Raw genomic sequence first — 18172 nt, forward strand, 5'->3', positions numbered from 1 at the left:
TAATTTAAATTCAATTCTAAGATAAGTATAAAATATTAAATAAATTTAACAAAATTTGATTAAATGAACTGGTCACAAAAATAATCAGAAATTAAATTAAATATCATCACTTTCTTTCTCATTGTTTTGGTTGTTTATGACCTCAGGAATCCACTATGGGATTATTCTGGTGAATTAATTCACCCTTAATATCCATTTTTCAATTCTCAGATTTTCTAAATCATTGTCACAACCATTAACTTTCGTCGGCAACTTAATCATATATATCACCTGACATTTCATGGACCAACTTCAATTTTCTTACTTAATCATTAGATTTCTGCTTTTATCACATTAGTTGGACTATCTAATAACAAAAAAATTATGTCAAATGAGATATCAAAACATGATATTACTCACTTCATTCAAAGGAGTCATTCAAATTAGTAAAAAGTAATATTAACTAAATGATTATAATAATGTGATCATCAAGAAAAGTAAATCTTCTACTATTAGAATATTATAAAGGAGGTTTTAGAGATATTAAAATAGATTCAAGTTTATACATTAATTTGAGTTTAACTCTTAATTCTTGTTTAATAGACTAAATGAATTTGAATCTAAAAAAGAAAAAAGAATTGATGGGTATCTCAAATAAATATTTTTAAATTAAAATAAATTCAATTTATAATATATAAGTGAATTTAAATTTCACTTTATAAATTTTTATGTACTATTAACTTAAATTTATAGTTTTTTCTTAACATAATATTATACCTATGAGTCAGTTTTCTCAGGTTAATTTAAGTTTAAAATTTCCTTTTTAATATAATAACGGTATCTTGATTATTGATTTAGCAAATATAATTTTTATATCGAAATTATTTTCAATAAAAATTCCGACAAGTCATTCTAATGTATATGTAATTTTTACATTTAATTTATTAAGATGTAGTGAAAGAAGTTGAATCATAAAATTTGTGATTGATAATAAAATAAGTCAATTGAATTATGTAACTTTTACTAGTAAATCAATTTAATGCTCCTATTAAGGGTTAAGACATTATAAAAAGAATTAATCACACAAATATTTAACCGCCTTATTTCTATTATATATATATATATATATATATATATATATAATAATCTTTTAACTATTAAATTTATTGAATTTTTAAAGTGATTTTTTATTTTTTTTTAATATTTCAAAATTATTTAAGAAAAAGAAAATTGTCAAAAATTTAGTAGTCAAAATATTATTGTTATATATATATATATATATATATATATATATATATATATATATATATATATATAAAAGTAATGTATTGGTTACAGTGTATCTATATGGGTATCATGATTCACTAAGGGACAAAATAGCATCTCCACTCTTGGTGTGGTGGTGTTCATAATCCTTTCTGAGCAGCAGCACCACAATATAAAAACCCCACCATTTCTCTAACCTCACTCTCTATCCCTCTCATTTGCAAAATGGTGTTCATGCAATTGTTAGGAGCCATGATCATCCTCCTCCTGCCTTTGTTAGGAGCCTTATTGGGTTATCTTTATGGGCCCTATTGGGGGCTCAGGAAAGTCCCAGGCCCACCATCTCTGCCTCTTCTAGGGCACCTTCACTTGCTGGCCAAATATGGCCCTGATGTTTTCTCACTCCTTGCCGACCAATATGGCCCAATTTACAGGTTTCTTTCTACTTTCTACTCATTTCCATCATAATTATAATAACAACAAATTCAGTTGTTCAACCATTCTCATTTTCTTCTCCTTCTCTCCATAAAGCTGTTATTCTTGCCATTATATCCAACTTGAATATTTGAAATTCAAAAGCCTCAAAAATTGTGTTGGGTGTGGATCATGTTTGGTCATGTAATGATGGGGTTATATAGTTGACTTGTGAAGGTATGTGTCATGGTGGAGGTGGTAGTGGGACACTGCATATTACCTGGGAAGAAGTAGATATAATGATACTTAATGTTTTAAAATTATAAAACAAAAATAAAACTGAGTTCAAGTCAATTTATATAGTTTATTTTTGTTTATATATATATATATATATATATATATATTTATATATATATGAAAGAAAATATTTTTTTAACAACTAAATTTTCATAACTTTATCTTATAATTTGAAGTGATATTTTTTAAATGTTCTTCTATTTTTTTTATATTTTAAATCAGATTGTAAAAATAAAGTTATCAAAATTTAATTGTGAAAATATCATTATTTTTATATAAATAAATGAATAATATATTTACTTTTCTCATTTTACCTAATTTGACACACCCATGATCATGAATGAGTAAAAAATGTTTAATTTTAAATTAATCAAATTCAAACTTTAGACTTGTTTGGAGCTAAATAGAACTTAATTAGCTGATGAGTTAGTCGTTGTCTTGTCCCTTTTATCCGTTTTTAAAATATTTTGAAAAAATCTATTAGTTTCTTTATCTGGTAAATGCACTTTTGTGGTAAAATATAAAGTAAAAGTAAAAGAATATTTAGACACAAAAACTACATCATTATTCCTTAAATATATATATCTTTCTCCCAAATAAAATTCTTTCAAAATATTTTTTAATTCATTAAGTGTGTCAAAATTCTTATCCATCCAAATAAACAATTGGTTTTTTTTTTTTTTTCTCACCAACTTTGTGAATTCTCTATTCAAGATTTTCACTTCACTGTTGATGATGTTGTTCCTACCCTGTTTGATGTAACAGATTTCACATGGGAAGACAACCACTAATCTTGGTAGCAGATCCAGAGCTTTGTAAAGAGGTGGGGATTAAGAAATTCAAAGACATTCCAAACAGAAGCATTCCCTCTCCTATTTCTGCTTCACCTCTTCATCAAAAAGGGCTCTTCTTCACCAGGTATGCATAAAGAACAATAATTAATTTATCACACAAGTTATTATATATTCAACAAGGTTTTCAAATATATTATCCTATCAGAAAATTGTTGATGTCACACTTGAGGGACAGAAAATATACATCAGTAGATATTTCAGATAATTACATTTCTTTATCAAGCAATTTTTCTGGATTTATTTCTTTAGAATTTTGAGTAGGATAGAGTAGGCACTGTGCTAAATATTCCTATTTTTAATTTGAGAACCAATTGAAGATTCCTTGCAATCCAATGGTTTTCCAAGATCTTTGTCTTCTAGTGAGAACAGTGTTTGATGTGCAAAATCTAACTATGGAAAAAAGAAATTGATGATGCAATTGTGCAGGGACTCACGATGGTCAACCATGAGAAACACCATATTGTCAGTGTATCAACCCTCACACCTGGCTAGCTTAGTGCCAATGATGCAATCATTCATAGAATCTGCAACACAAAATCTTGACACCCCAAATGAGGACATGATCTTTTCTGATCTTTCCCTAAGGCTAGCAACTGATGTGATTGGAGAGGCAGCATTTGGTGTCAACTTTGGCCTCTCTAAACCCCTTTCACTTTGTGAATCAATCAAGAGTGTTAGCAGTGTGAAAAACGGTGATGATGATGATGATGAAGTATCAGATTTCATCAATCAACACATCTACTCCACAACACAGCTTAAGATGGACTTGTCTGGTTCCTTCTCCATTATACTTGGTCTACTTGCTCCGATACTTCAGGAGCCATTCAGACAGATTCTGAAGAGAATACCAGGCACAATGGACAGGAAAATAGAGAGTATCAATGAGAAACTGAGTGGTCGTCTTGATGAGATTGTCAAGAGGAGAATGGAGGACAAGAACAGAACCTCAAAAAACTTCTTATCACTAATTTTGAATGCAAGAGAATCAAAGCTTGTATCAGAAAATGTGTTTTCACCTGAATACATTAGTGCTGTCACTTATGAGCACTTACTTGCTGGGTCAGCTACCACAGCCTTTACCTTGTCATCCATTGTCTACTTGGTTGCTGGTCACCTAGAAGTTGAGAAAAAGTTACTTCAAGAGATTGATGAATTTGGTCCATCTGATAAGATTCCCACTGCCCAAGATCTGCATGATAGTTTTCCTTATCTTGATCAGGTCAGCTCATGGTGAAATTTTGGTGAAATGTAAGATTCATATTTTGAGTTTTCAAGGAATAAGCAATCATGATGCCATATTCTAATGCAGGTGATTAAAGAGGCCATGAGGTTTTACACTGTCTCCCCGTTGGTTGCAAGAGAAACATCAAATGAGGTAGAGATAGGAGGTTACCTTCTTCCAAAGGTAGTAACACATCTTTGTCACAAATATAACTCTTATAAAATTGCGAGGATAATATGTTATGAGCAAACAATATATGCATAAACAATGTAAAGTGTGAGAGATCCTACATCAACATGGATAAGACGAGTTTATAATATACAAGTGGATGCAAACATTATCTTACAAGTCGATTTTTATAAAATTGAGTTAGACTTTCACATAGAGTGTTTATACTATCAATCAAATAAAAATAATCATATATGGTACATATATGGTAAGTTAGTTTTGACTTTTGCGGTAATAGTTAAGTTTAAAGTCCAATTCTTTATATGAAGAGTGTTTACACTGATAATCAAACAAAAATAATCATATATGGTAAGTTAGTTTTGATGGAGGGTTTTAAAGTTATGTAATCACTGATGTAGTTTTGGAAATGAGCAGGGGACGTGGGTATGGTTAGCTCTTGGAGTTCTAGCAAAAGATCCAAGAAATTTTCCTGATCCAGAGAAGTTTAAACCAGAGAGGTTTGACCCCAAATGTGAAGAAATGAAACTAAGGCACCCTTATGCATTCATACCATTTGGAATTGGTCCTCGGGCATGTATTGGTCAGAAATTTTCCCTACAAGAGCTCAAGCTTACTCTCATTCATTTGTACCGAAAATATGTGTTTCGTCATTCCCTTAACATGGAAAAGCCTGTAGAAATGGAATATGGAATGGTTCTCAACTTCAAGCATGGTGTCAAGCTTAGGGTCATAAGAAGAACACAATAAAGTGGATTTGATACCAACAAGATTGTACTTAACAAAGCAGAATATACGCTAATTCAAACAAGTGTAATATGCTCAGATCTAAGCAAAACAATGCTTATAGGATATTGAGCTTTTATGCAGATTTTATAAAAGAATAATCATGTTCTAACAAAAAACAGATTCTCCCACTGGTTTGTTGGGTAGTACAATTCAGAAAACCAATTCATTAGACAAAATATTCAAAGCTCCAAATTGGAACTTCTGACATTGTCACCATCTTACAATTTTCACTCTATTTGCTCAGTGATAGCCATTTTCTCTTTGAAACATCTTCACTTATACAATATCCAATTTACACCTTAATCCAACCTATAAATAGACCTTTTCGCAGTCCAACTCCCAATAAAAAATCAATTATTAAGACTTAAACATAATAGAAGAATCTAATTTAAAAAACTAGTTATTAAATGAAAGAACCTCAAGGCTTCAGTACAACAAATCTCACTCTTGAATTATTTTTCTGTTGATTAGGCCTTCTTGCAGTCTCTTCATATATATGTATAATCATGATACTACCCATAAAAATTGATCACACAAATACAGATTTCTAAAGTAGAGTATTGAGGAGGGAAAGCACAAAAGCTACTGCTACAGTTGTAATTAAATTCAGAGATCGTTGAACAACAAGATGTTGAAGTGTTGAACTTCATGGAAATAAGTACATATGAATACAATCAATCAATTGAATCATCCGTTTCACCGTGGCTTCTTATCCATGTAGGTGGGTAGGTAAAGTGGCCTAGAAAAGTTGGTTGAAGGGTCAGAAGCACCGATGCTTTTGGAATCTCCATTTGAGAAAACCGCTGTCCTTTTGAGAAACTGAAACTCATCCATGGACTGTTGCCTCTGAGATCTGTTGTATTGATGACTGCTGGTTTTCTGCTTTGCCTTGGTTGACTCGGTCAGGTTCATGTAACTAGGCCTAGTAGTACTGTTGCTACTATCCTCTGTCCTCTCACAAGGCAAGGAAACACTCCCAGATATTGGTGTCATGGATGTGCATATTGAAGATGAATTAGAGCTCTCATCATAGTGAAACTCAGAACTAGGACTTGAGGATGAACGAGTGGCTTGGCCAATTTGGGGAGGTCTGGCTGAAATCCTTGTGGTGACATTGTTCTTTCTGACTTTGACATTGCATGGTTCTGAATTTTTTTTTGAATTTATGAGGTCCACACATTTCTTTGGAGGAGGAGTTTTCTCTGTGGCATCAGCATGATGACGAGTTTGTTCCATCAATCTACTCTCCCATGGCTTTGCTGCCATCCAACGTTCCAACCAACTCCATCCCCAGTTAGCCTTGTCTATCTCTTGCTTGTTCAAAGAGGTGTTGTTTGCTCTTGAATTTGAAATGGGGGTTGATCTCCATTGCTGCAAAAGTCAACTGTTAGACATGTTTATTGATAAAAGTTGCATATTTTCTCAATCTGTTGGTACCTACCTTTTGGGCAAGAGAGTATGCAATTGCTCTCTCCCTCTTGAAAGCTCCCTCTTGCCTCATTTGCAGTTTTGTCTTCACATCTTCCAGTGATCCTTTGCTATCACACCAACCATCCTGCACACAAGTTGACAAAATATGTTTCTCACAAAATCTTCTGTAGAGATAAGATGTGCAAAACAAATTTGTATGGCATGGATGATGGTTTAGGAATTTGACAAAAACTTATATGCAATTTCTTAAGTGCATGAATATATAAAGTTTGCAGACAAGTATGAGTGATGATCCTCCCTTCACTCCACTTGAATGTTTCAAGACAAAAGTGCAGTTAAACTCAATTTATAATCAAACCAAACAAGAGGTCTTTTCAATTTTAATTTTTGATTGACCCCATCTGAAAACAAAGCACAGGTTAAGTGTTTTTAGTGTAGTTCTCCAATTAAAATTGCATTTTTAGTCAGCAAAGGTTATATAAAACAAGAATTCCGATTGAAACAGTACCAGAAACATCTAAAGATCTCCATTAAGTTTAGTCTAGGTAATTCCTTACATGCTTTTTGTAATCATCAGTAATTATCATTAGTGTTTTACCTTGGTGATGATTCATGTAATAAAAGTTTCATTTTTGAGATGAATCTCCAATTCTTATCAGTGAAAAACACTGACAACAACATCTCAGAAATTGTATGCAAGTTGTGTGAGGAAATTATGAGACATTACCTCAGCTTCCTTGTTGAGTTCAGCCTTGGTGCGGCGTTCATTGAGCATGTTTTGCACAGCTTGCCCCTCCATGGACATTCGCACGCGCCGCGCCCTCACACGTGCCTGCACACGAACCAAGGCCTGCATGCACCTCAGTGTTACTGCAGCCTGCTTCCTCACAAGTCTACCCCTTACAAGAGCTTGAAGCCTCACCACTCCCTTCAACGCCCTCAATGCCCTTCTTGCCTACAAACATAAAAACCAAATCATAAAAATCCAACACAACAAGCAGATTCCAAGAACATTCGAGTGTTCTGAATTGCAGACACAACAACACCTGTTCCAGCAATCATATGACAATGCATATAAAGTAAGTGAAAATTGTCTCTTGCAAGATGAATTAGCCATTGGAGTTGAGTTATATCAGAATTCAAACCGTACACATACCAAGAAGGCACGAAAAGCAGTTTGAATTCGTGTGGCAGCCCATTCTTGCTTGAGGAGTTTGAAATCCTTTGGTGGAGCTCTGACAACTGTGGCCACTGCGGCGGTGAAAGAATCGGAAGCCACACTGCCATACTCGAATTCTTGAGATCTGTTCTCCCCTGCAGAAGAACTCTTCCATAGCCTCCATTTCTTCTTCTTCCCTCCCTGAAACCACCCAACAGTTTTTTCCTCACTCAATTGCCACCAAAACAGAAACAGTAACGATAAAAATGGTGGCTTGGTAGCAAGAAACAACAATCAACTTACAAGTTCGTTCTTGCTGTTGATTCCGATCAAGGCCTTCACCCATTTTCCAGATGCACCCATTTGGCTGGTGAAACTGCTTGATGCTAAAGATGCAAGCTTTGGCTTGCTTTAAGGGAGGGGGAAATGAAATTTAATGAAGAGAGTTTGGTTTTGGGTTCGTGATTAATGAGTTGTGATTGAAACTGAGATGGGTAATAATGAAAAAGAATTATGTTGGAGAGAGAAGAATGTGGTTTTAATGTTTTTGATTGGTCGTGGGTTTGTGTCGTGCGTGCCGTTTTCCGAGATTTGAAATTCAAACATGAAACGGACAAAGACATGTTCTGTTATCTCCCGCTCCATTGGGACTACGTCGTTTCAGAGTTGTGAAAATGTGGTGATTTTGTTGTGTGGGACCCTCTTCATATGGGGAAAGAAAGAGAAAGTGAAAAGGTTTTGGAATGAAGAAGAAGAAGAAGAAAGTGAGAGAATAGTTACACCTCAAAGTTTGTAGTTGTATAAGTTCATTTGCTTTAACTCTAATTCAATATTTAAAGAGTCATAATGAATGAGATTAATAATAAGATCTGACTTTTGCATTTTGAATTCAAACTATGTGATTCTCATAGTTGAAGAATAAATTCTACTACTTCCTTTATGTAGTTATGGTTTTGCTTCTATAAACTTTTACTCTCAAGATTTAAACTAACATTATCTCTTTATTCCTTTTTAATCTTATATTCTATTTTCAAATATTTTTTTCTTTACGTGTGATTTATAAATATCTTATTGTTCGTTTTACTAATTATATCCTTTTTCTTAAGAATTTAAAGAGGAAATAATTGATGTTTTATTGAAGAAAGGAGATAAACTATTTTATTAAAAAAAGGTATATGAGACAAGGAAATGCATGATGTTGTGTGTAAAAAAAAATGCTAAAATAATAATGATATTACTGAAAAATAAAAATAATGAAAATAATGCTTTTATAAATTTATACATTTCCTCTTGTTATAGAAGTCTAAATCATAAAATTAAGATATGAGGCTACTGGAGAATGTTAACATAATATAAAACAGTATTAAAGAAATTTTTGAATCTTAAGAATAATACATTTTTCATCTTACAAAAATATATATTTCTGACAACAATCAAAATAAAGTGAAAACTGTACAAAATGTCTTAAGAAATAATATATTATAACAAAACTCAAACAAATTAAATTAAAACATCATAAAATGAGTGACAATGAGAATACTACTAAAAAAATGAGTTATGTTATATAAATAGAAAGATTTTATATTTAAATATTTCTTATGATAAAATGAAATGATTACTTAAACAAAAGTAATATAAAAGTAGTGTTCACCATATATTAAATTAAAAATTGATAATAAATTTTTAAAAATAAATGAAAAGATTGTAAGATTTTGACTTTCCAATCTCGATGTTCGGAAAGGGAGAAAAGGAAAAGACATGGAGTGGACCATTTAATTCCAAAGGAGAAATGCCTTTATATGTTTAAACTGTTGTTGAAGCGTTTGATTTGATTGAAGGGTTCAGAGAAAGAGAAAGATGAGAAAAAGAAAAAAGCAAGAAATTTGAATGATGAAATATAAAAATAACAAAAGAAAGTTAACTCAACTGATATGGGACCCTATAATCCAAGGACTTTCACTTTCATCCTCGGATCCTCCTACGCCAGCTCACAACTTTATATTTTATGTCTTTATTTAAACGTGTAGTGAAGGGAGAAAAATTAGATAAAAATAAGTACTAAAGATAAAAGGTGAGAAAAAAGTGTTTGGATTACTTTGGATTAAAAGAATTAAGAAAAAAAATAAAAAAGGAATTATATTCTTACTCTTCAAGATCATGTTTAAAAGTAAACCACTCAAGCAATAAAGTAAATAGTATATACATGATACATATACATGTAAAAATGATTGAAATTTGCAAATCAATTCAGTCCATCATGAATTCGAGTTAGGTTGAATTAAATTTTTTTTTATAAATTTCAATACGGGTTAATTTTTGATTTGGTTCACTTAAAATCTGGATCGGGTTAAACCCGCTTCACCAACTCAAGGTTCACACAAATATTTTTTAGGGTTAATTATGTTTTTCGTCCCTCAAGTATTGTGTGATTTTGTTTTTAGTCCCCCAACTACCGTTTGCTCCAATTGGGTCCCTCATGTTTTGAAACGATTGAAAATAGTTCTCATTTTTGGACGCCGTTAGTTTTGTTTGACACCTGGCAAACGGACTGCCATGTATGGATCCCGTTTTAAGCTGTGTAACCCATCTATGTTTTCTGCACGTGTTAATTAAAGAGCAGCTTCAATTAAGTAAAACGAAAGCATTAAACCTGTCTGAATTAAAAAGAAGGTGGCTATTCGAATTAAAAAGAAAGGGAAAGGTCATTTGTTCAGTGGGAGAGTAATTTTGTCTGAACGAAAGCGTTGTAGAGACCAATCGAGGGCTTGAGGGAAGGGATTAAACCACTACACAGCAATCGGGAGCTTGAGGATAGGGATTAAAGCATTGAAGAGTAGAATCGGGAGCTTGATGTAAGGGATTAAAGCATTGAAGAGTAGAATCGCGACATAAGGTTAGTTCGTTCCTTCATGTTTTTTTTTATTCTTGGTTTGGTTTGGTTGCATTTTTTGGTTCGTGTATGGTTCTATTTGTTTAGTTTGTCTATTGATTGAAAATGTAGGGCTGGAAATGGGGTTTGCAGTTGCTTTTCATCATATGGGTAGGTTCGAAAGGAATAAGGAACTTAAATACGTCGAGGGTGAGATTCATGTAGTTAAAGGGATCGACCCATATTTTTGGTCTTATTTTGAAGCATTGGGCATCGTCAAAGAGTTTAAATACGGGGGTGATGTTAAACTATGGTGAAAGGGTTCAAAATAAAAACTATTAAACAATTTACGAATGCTGAATGATGACAAGGAAGCAATGACATTGGCTAACTTTGCATGGGAGACTAAGGAAGAGGTTGATATATACGTTCAACATGTACCTAGTCATCCTGAAGTCGTTCACTTTATTTGTGATGGTGTAGTAAAGGAGGTAGTGGCTGAAGAGAATTTGGTAGGAGAAGAGGAATTTATGGGTGAAGAGAATGTTGTACGCCAAGAGGAAGTACTAGGTGAAGAGAGTGTGGTACGAGAAGAGGAAGTATTGGCTGAAGACAATGTGGTTGTAGAAGAGGAAGAAGTGGCTACAAACAATGTGGTTGTAGAAGAGGAAGAAGTGGCTGCAGATAATGTGGTTGTAGAAGAGGAAGTTATGCCTGAACAGAATGTGGTTGTAGAAGAGGAAGTTGTGGCTCAACAAAATGTGGTAGCAGAAGAGGAAGTAGTGGTTGAAGATGTTAATTGTAAAGATGAAGAAGGTTAGCTGGAGAGAAATTAGATGATAGTGAAGAAGAGAGGGTGGCGGATGATGATGATGGATTTGGGATGGATATTGATCCACCTGTTAGGAAGATTGGGCCTGTTTTGGATAGGTGGAAATCATTCAAACGGAATTCAAGCAGAGTGAAGAGGAAAAGAGATATTGGTCAAGGGGCATTTGTGACAAATGAAGAAGTTGGATTGCATGACATTAATGAGGACTACAATACAAATGACTTAGATTCTGATGTTGACAGTGATGAGGGTGTTGTCACAGTTGGTCCCAAGTTTTGTAAGTTCAGACCTGAAGATATGAATAAAGAATTCAAATTTAAATTAGGAATGGAGTTTGGATCTTTGAAAGATTTTAAACAAGCTTTAATGGAGCATAATGTTCTTAATGGAAAAGAAGTAAAATTTGTTAAAAATGATCAGAAGAGAGTGAGGGCAATTTGTAAGAAGAAATGTGGTTTTCTAATCATGGCTAGCAGGGTTGGAGGGAGGCAAACCTTCAAAGTTAAGACACTTATTGGGCGTCATAAATGTGGAAGGGTATTTGGAAACAAAAATGCAAATAAGGACTGGATTGCTCAGGTCCTTATAGACAGATTTATGAATGTTGGTATTATGAATGTGGCTCAAATAATTGACGAGGTGAAGAAGACATATAGTGTAGGCATAACACCATGGAGGGCTGGGAAAGCAAAATAGATTGCCATGGTAGAAAACCCCGAGGATTATGTTCATGCGTATTACAAAAGGGGTGCCTACAAGGCTTCCTATGGCCCTCAAATTACCCCAATCAATGGACAACAACTTTGGCCAAAAACTAATCAACCTGAACTACTGCCACCCATTTACAAAACTCCACTTGGGAGATCCAAAAAGCTAAGAATAAGGGAAGTTGATGAACATGTCAGTCATTCCAAACTTTCAAAGAAGAATATCATCATCAAGTGTAGCGGGTGTAAACAATTAGGACATAACATAAGAAGTTGTAGAAGGGGAATCATAAATAGAAAGGTAAGCGCACATCTGTAATATTTACAATTTCTTTCCTTCCTAAATACAACTTCTGAATCTTTAATTCATACCCAATTGGCAGGGACAAATGCATACAACTGGTAGTGCAGCTAGCAACACTGCTCGAACATCAAACCAAAGCTCCACCAATAGAACCAGATCCACACCACGGGTTGCAGCAGCCATCAACCAAGGAGAAAGAGCACCAACCACCATAAGGAGAAGAAGAATGGGAACACATGTTTTAGGGTCTCAGGCAAGTACTGGAACTTCCGCACAGCCCATGTGAATGTGAAGGAATCAAGCTTTTTTGTTGCCTTTTTTGTATGGTGGACCACTTTTCTAGAATACAGTGCATAGTGATAGTGGACCACTTTTTTTGAATATTGGGCATAGTGATAGTGAACCACTTTTTTGATTGAAGAACTATTAGATTATTGTATTGACAATTATGGACCACTTGTATGCTACACTTTATTGACTGCTCATGTTGGATAACTTTTTATTGTTTATCAATGAAAACAATTCAGACCACTTTGTTATGTCAGTAAATTATGTTGTAATTAATTCATATGTAGTCATTGCCGTGAGTTTTGTTTCAATATGCTCAATCTGGTAATAAGAAAAATTTGCACATTCTGAGATTCATGGGAAATAATAAGTGGATATGTTGTAGTAATGAAAAACTAATCACTGTTACAAGTTCCATTTCCATTCCAAAAACTAACACATAACAGTAACCAAATGTTTCAAATTCCATTACCATTCTAAAAATATAATTATCAGAAATATAAAACATTTCCCACTAAAGTAATCTCAAACATTACAATTAACTTTGAACAATAACATGAACACCATTACAATTGTTGAGGCCCACGATATCACAAATAAAAAAAACAGGAATGTCCCAATTTTTTTCTCTTGTTGCAATTTCATCTTCAACTTCTCATTTTTCTTCATCAAATCCAGTATAATTTCTCCCTTTTCAAAGAAACTTCATCTTCTTCACCTTTTTGCCCACCATCAACTCTTTTTCCACCATTGACTTCACTTTCAGTTTCTTTCCCTTGAAAATCGAATTCCTCATCATCAACCCATTCAAAGTAATTACAATGTAAATTGGTCTGCGGAAGAAAAAGATGAAACCATTACCACAAATACAAAAGCAACATCCAGTAAAAGTAACAAAATTTCCAACTTACAGCCCAATTTCGACATCTCCAAAATAATATGCCTTTGTTTTTCAAAGTAGATGCCTTTAGGAGCAATAATCTTGATAACATTTAGTGGATGAAAGAACAATTAGTGGATTTTTCATTGATTATCCAGAAAAATATAAAGGGTATATGTTTTACTGTCTTACCCATAGTACAAGAATCGTTGAAACTGGAAATACTCGGTTCATTGAGAATGGTGAAACTAGTGGGAGTGAAGCTTCACGAAATGTGGAGATTAAGGAAGTTAGAGTACAAGTTCCTATAGCTAGTACTTATTTATCAAGAGTTGTTGTTCCATATGTTGTAGAAACTCACAACAATCAAGAAGAACAACAAATTAATGATCCTGAGGTTAACAATGAACCAATAGTAGAACAACCACAAGAAATAGTATTAAGAAGATCTCACAGAGATAGAAAGTCTGCTATTTTGAATGACTATGTGATTTATCTACAAGAGTTAGAAAATGGCTTAAGTATTGATAATGATCCAATTTCTTTTTTAGAAGCCATTAATGGTGATAATTCTGATAAGTGGTTAGATGCCATGAAAGATGAGCTTAAATCAATGGCACATAATTACGTATGGGACCTTGTGAAATTGCCAGAAGGATGCAAGAGAGTTGGGTGTAAATGGGTCTTTAAGACTAAACATGACTCTCAAGGCAATATTGAACGTTACAAGGCCTGACTTGTTGCCAAAGTTTTTACTCAGAAAGATGGCATTGACTATAAGGAAATATTTTCGCCTATTTCTAAGAAAGATTCTTTTAGAACTATCATGGTATTAATAACTCATTATGATCTTGAGTTGCATCAAATGGATGTTAAAACTGCTTTTCTGAATGGGGATTTAGAAGAGGATGTCTATATGGACCAACCGGTGGGGTTCGCTGAAGAAGGAAAGGAGCACATGGTGTGTAAACTTAAGAGATCAATATATGGACTTAAGCAAGCTTCTCGGCAATGGTATCTTAAGTTCAATGATACTATTGTGTCCTTTGGATTTAAAGAAAACACCGTTGATCGGTGTATATATCTGAAGGTCAATAAGAGTAAGTTTATATTTCTGATCCTGTATGTTGATGATATCTTGCTTGCGACTAATGATCTTGGTCTATTAAGTGAGACTAAGAGGTTTCTCTCTAATAACTTTGAAATGAAAGATATGGGTGAGGCATACTATGTGATAAGAATAGAAATATTTCGTGACAGATCACAAGGACTGTTAGGTTTGTCTCAGAATGCATATATTAATAAAGTTTTAGAGAGATTCAGAATGGATAAATGTTCAGCATCTCCCGTTCCAATACAAAAAGGAGACAAGTTTAGTCTCATGCAATGTCTAAAAAATGATTTGGAACGGAAACATATGGAAAATATCCCTAATGCATCTGTTGTTAGGAGTTTGATGCATGCTCAAACATGTACGAGGCCAGATATTAGTTTTGCAGTTGATATGCTTGGTAGATACCAAAGTAATCTAGGACTAGAGCATTGGAAAGCTGCAAAGAAAGTTTTAAGATACCTACAAGGAACAAAGAATCACATGCTTACTTATGGAAAATCTAATCACCTTGAGGTGATAGGTTATACAGATTCGGACTTTGTCGGCTATGTGGATACAAGAAAGTCTACATTTGGTTATGTGTATCTTTTAGCTGGAGGAGCGATTTCATAGAAAAGTGTGAAGCAGTCTGTCATTGCTGCATCCACCATGGAAGTTGAATTTGTGGCATGCTTTGAGGCCACAATTCAGGCTAATTGGTTGCAGAACTTTATTTCAGGACTTGGAGTAGTTGACAGTATTTCCAAGCCGCTGAAAATTTATTGTGATAATTCCGCAACAGTCTTCTTTTCTAAAAACGACAAGTATTCCAAAGGTGCTAAGCATATAGAGTTGAAATACTTTGCCGTTAAAGAAGAAGCTCGGAAACGTAAAGTGTCAATAAAACATATTAGTACAAATCTTATGATTGCTGACCCTTTAACAAAAGGGTTACCGCCCAAATTGTATGTTGGCCATGTAAAGAATATGGGCATTATGTCTACTAGTGAATGTTAAATGTTGAATGTTAATGTTTTTAATGTTTATGTGACACTTTGAGCTCCCTAATGTATAAATTTCTGAAATCAGTGTTTTCTTCTTTATGTTTATGCATGCAAATTATGATGAAGAAAACAAATTATGTTATGTTATTGCTTTGTAAAAAAGACATTATGTTTGAACTCATTATGGACTTATCGTTTTTAAGGTCATATTAAGGAGAAAATGATGATATAGTAGTACATGGAAGGAATCATGTCGATCAAATGATGTGTGACTGCTATGACTCTTATTATTTCTGTATATTTAATTATGAATAATGATGGAACCAATTTATGCAAGGTCTTTTAATGCGCATTATGTTTATGTATTAAATCACATCATGTTATGACATCATATGAGTCAAGTGGGAGAATGTTAGAATTAATTGACAAATTAATTCTATTAGTGACTCATTTGAAATATTATGATAGGCCCAATTGTGATTTAATAAAACCTAAAGACTTATTGGTTATTATTATGGGAAGTAATAATAAAATAAAATAAAGATAAGATAAAATAAAAATCAACTTGATGGACGTTGGTTTATAAAAAGGGATTGGGGTTCGGTCTCTAGCCATAAGGTTCTTTTCATAATAATCCATCAAGAACGTGTGAGAAGAGAAAGAAAGGCAAAGAGATAGATTGGGAAATGATGATTGAAGAGCACACAAGATTACACAAATTTGAAGAATGCATATTCACAGGATTTCTCATGGATCAAGGTTAGTACTCTATTATGTTTTATCGTGTGAGAATTATAAATCTTAAAGATCCTTAATTAATTTTACAATTCATACTTTCATAGATACTCTTGAACCTGTTCAACTCAATTTTCTCTTCCGAATGACCGAACTTTTGTCTCATGTTTTGGTCATCAACTCTTCTTCAACTTTACCAAAATCTTTCATTTAATATTCAACACCCCAAACTGAAATAACTTCAGAAATACTCATTTTAATGTAACTACTTTATTCGTGGTAGAAATGAATCAAATAAGAAATGAGATTTGATTTTAATTTAAATGTCATGAAAATTAAAAAAAAATACAAACTTTTTTTTATGGCTAAATTACCCTTTTGGTCCCTCTATTTGTCATGAAATTTCATTTTGGTCCTCGAGTTTTTCGTTGTCTCAATTTGGTCCTCATATTCTTAAAAATGACTCAATTTGGTCCTCACCGTTAACTTTGACCAGACGGTGTTAAAGTCAACGCCACGTGTCAATTTCTGGTTTTTTTAATTTTTTTAATTTTAATTTTTTTAATTTTTTAAAATTTTTTTTAAAATTTTTTTTAAAATTTTTTTTAAAATTTTTTCTTTTTGACACGTGTCACTTCATAGTCGTGCCACGTGTCAAAGTGACTCAATTTGGTCCCTATATTTGTTTTTAGTTTCAATTTAGTCCCAATTTTTGTAAAAATGAAGCAATATTGTCCCTCCTTAGATTGAGACTCAATTTAATCTTTATATACAACTTATGATGATATTCTTAATAAAATTGACATTTTTATTAAATATTTATAGAAATATTTTTAAAAATCAAATAACTTGTCACACATAAATTTAGGAACTAAATTTCAAGTTCAAAACAAAATCAAAGTCTAATGTTTTGTGTAGAATTTAAAGTTAATTTAAAATATTTATAGAAATATTTAATAAAAATGTTAATTTTAGTAAGAATATCACCATAAAATTTATAAAAAAGTAAATTTAGTGTCAATTTGAGAAAGGACAATATTGCTTCATTTTTACAAAAATTGGGACTAAATTGAAACTAAAAACAAATATAGGGACCAAATTGAGTCACTTTGACACGTGGCACGACTATGAAGTGACACGTGTCAAAAAGAAAAAAAAATTTAAAAAATTTTAAAAAAAAATTTAAAAAATTAAAAAAAAATTAAAAAAAATAAAATTAAAAAAATTAAAAAAACCAGAAATTGACACGTGGCGTTGACTTTAACACCGTTTGGTCAAAGTTAACGGTGAGGACCAAATTGAGTCATTTTTAAGAATATGAGGACCAAATTGAGACAATGAAAAACTCGAGGACCAAAATGAAATTTCATGACAAATAGAGGGACCAAAAGGGTAATTTAGCCTTTTTTTATTGATACAATATATTCTTACAATGACAAATTTGACAAATAAATAGAACATTCATCCAAATCCATGACTGAATTCCTCGATAAACAATCATATTAACAAATAAAAATGTAAAGAAATAGCAAACAAAATTAAACAGCGAAGTAAAGCTAACGACACGTACATAAATCTCTAAACCACCACCATTTCACCATTAGAAAACAAATCCTAATTTACAAGAATGTTTTCGCAGAGAGAAATTAAAAAAAAAAACCATATATCTAATTTATAAAAAATTTATGTTAAACTTCTTATTATCCAACGTTAAACATATAATTTATATGTCAAACTCTATATAGTACGCCGGACTATAAGAAATCTGACACAAATCAATTTCACTTATTTATAAAATTATCACCACGTATTCTTTTTTCTTGCATTTCTTCACAGTTGAACGTAAATTAGGTTACGTAAATA

The 18172-nt window shown here is 32.7% G+C and overlaps 2 protein-coding genes across 2 annotated transcripts; one reads left to right on the forward strand and one right to left on the reverse strand.

Moving 5' to 3' along the window:
* Nucleotides 1-1440: 1440 nt before the first annotated feature.
* On the forward strand, nucleotides 1441-5156 carry LOC114193575 (cytochrome P450 711A1-like). The gene is made up of 5 exons (XM_028083429.1): nucleotides 1441-1679; nucleotides 2722-2874; nucleotides 3237-4029; nucleotides 4120-4215; nucleotides 4636-5156. The coding sequence occupies exons 1-5, from the start codon at nucleotides 1471-1473 to the stop codon at nucleotides 4966-4968; spliced, it is 1584 nt and encodes a 527-aa protein (XP_027939230.1). The 5' UTR covers nucleotides 1441-1470; the 3' UTR covers nucleotides 4969-5156.
* Nucleotides 5157-5578: 422 nt separating this feature from the next.
* On the reverse strand, nucleotides 5579-8165 carry LOC114193780 (protein IQ-DOMAIN 1-like). The gene is made up of 5 exons (XM_028083714.1): nucleotides 7901-8165; nucleotides 7595-7798; nucleotides 7166-7393; nucleotides 6449-6562; nucleotides 5579-6378 (listed from the first exon to the last, which is right to left on the reverse strand). The coding sequence occupies exons 1-5, from the start codon at nucleotides 7958-7960 to the stop codon at nucleotides 5704-5706; spliced, it is 1281 nt and encodes a 426-aa protein (XP_027939515.1). The 5' UTR covers nucleotides 7961-8165; the 3' UTR covers nucleotides 5579-5703.
* Between the last annotated feature and the right edge of the window lie 10007 nt (nucleotides 8166-18172).

This window comes from Vigna unguiculata, chromosome 8, assembly GCF_004118075.2.
Source record: "Vigna unguiculata cultivar IT97K-499-35 chromosome 8, ASM411807v1, whole genome shotgun sequence".
Lineage (NCBI taxonomy): Eukaryota > Viridiplantae > Streptophyta > Magnoliopsida > Fabales > Fabaceae > Vigna > Vigna unguiculata.

Excerpts from the sequence above, each read along its gene's own strand:
- LOC114193575 (XM_028083429.1), top strand. The coding sequence starts at position 1,471 with ATGGTGTTCATGCAATTGTTAGGAGCCATGATCATCCTCCTCCTGCCT. Across the intron at positions 1,680-2,721 it reads CAATATGGCCCAATTTACAG|ATTTCACATGGGAAGACAAC; the intron begins GTTTCTTTCTAC and ends TTGATGTAACAG. Across the intron at positions 2,875-3,236 it reads AAAGGGCTCTTCTTCACCAG|GGACTCACGATGGTCAACCA; the intron begins GTATGCATAAAG and ends GCAATTGTGCAG.
- LOC114193780 (XM_028083714.1), bottom strand. The coding sequence starts at position 7,960 with ATGGGTGCATCTGGAAAATGGGTGAAGGCCTTGATCGGAATCAACAGC. Across the intron at positions 6,563-7,165 it reads AACTCAACAAGGAAGCTGAG|GATGGTTGGTGTGATAGCAA; the intron begins GTAATGTCTCAT and ends ACTTGTGTGCAG. Across the intron at positions 6,379-6,448 it reads CATACTCTCTTGCCCAAAAG|CAATGGAGATCAACCCCCAT; the intron begins GTAGGTACCAAC and ends TGACTTTTGCAG.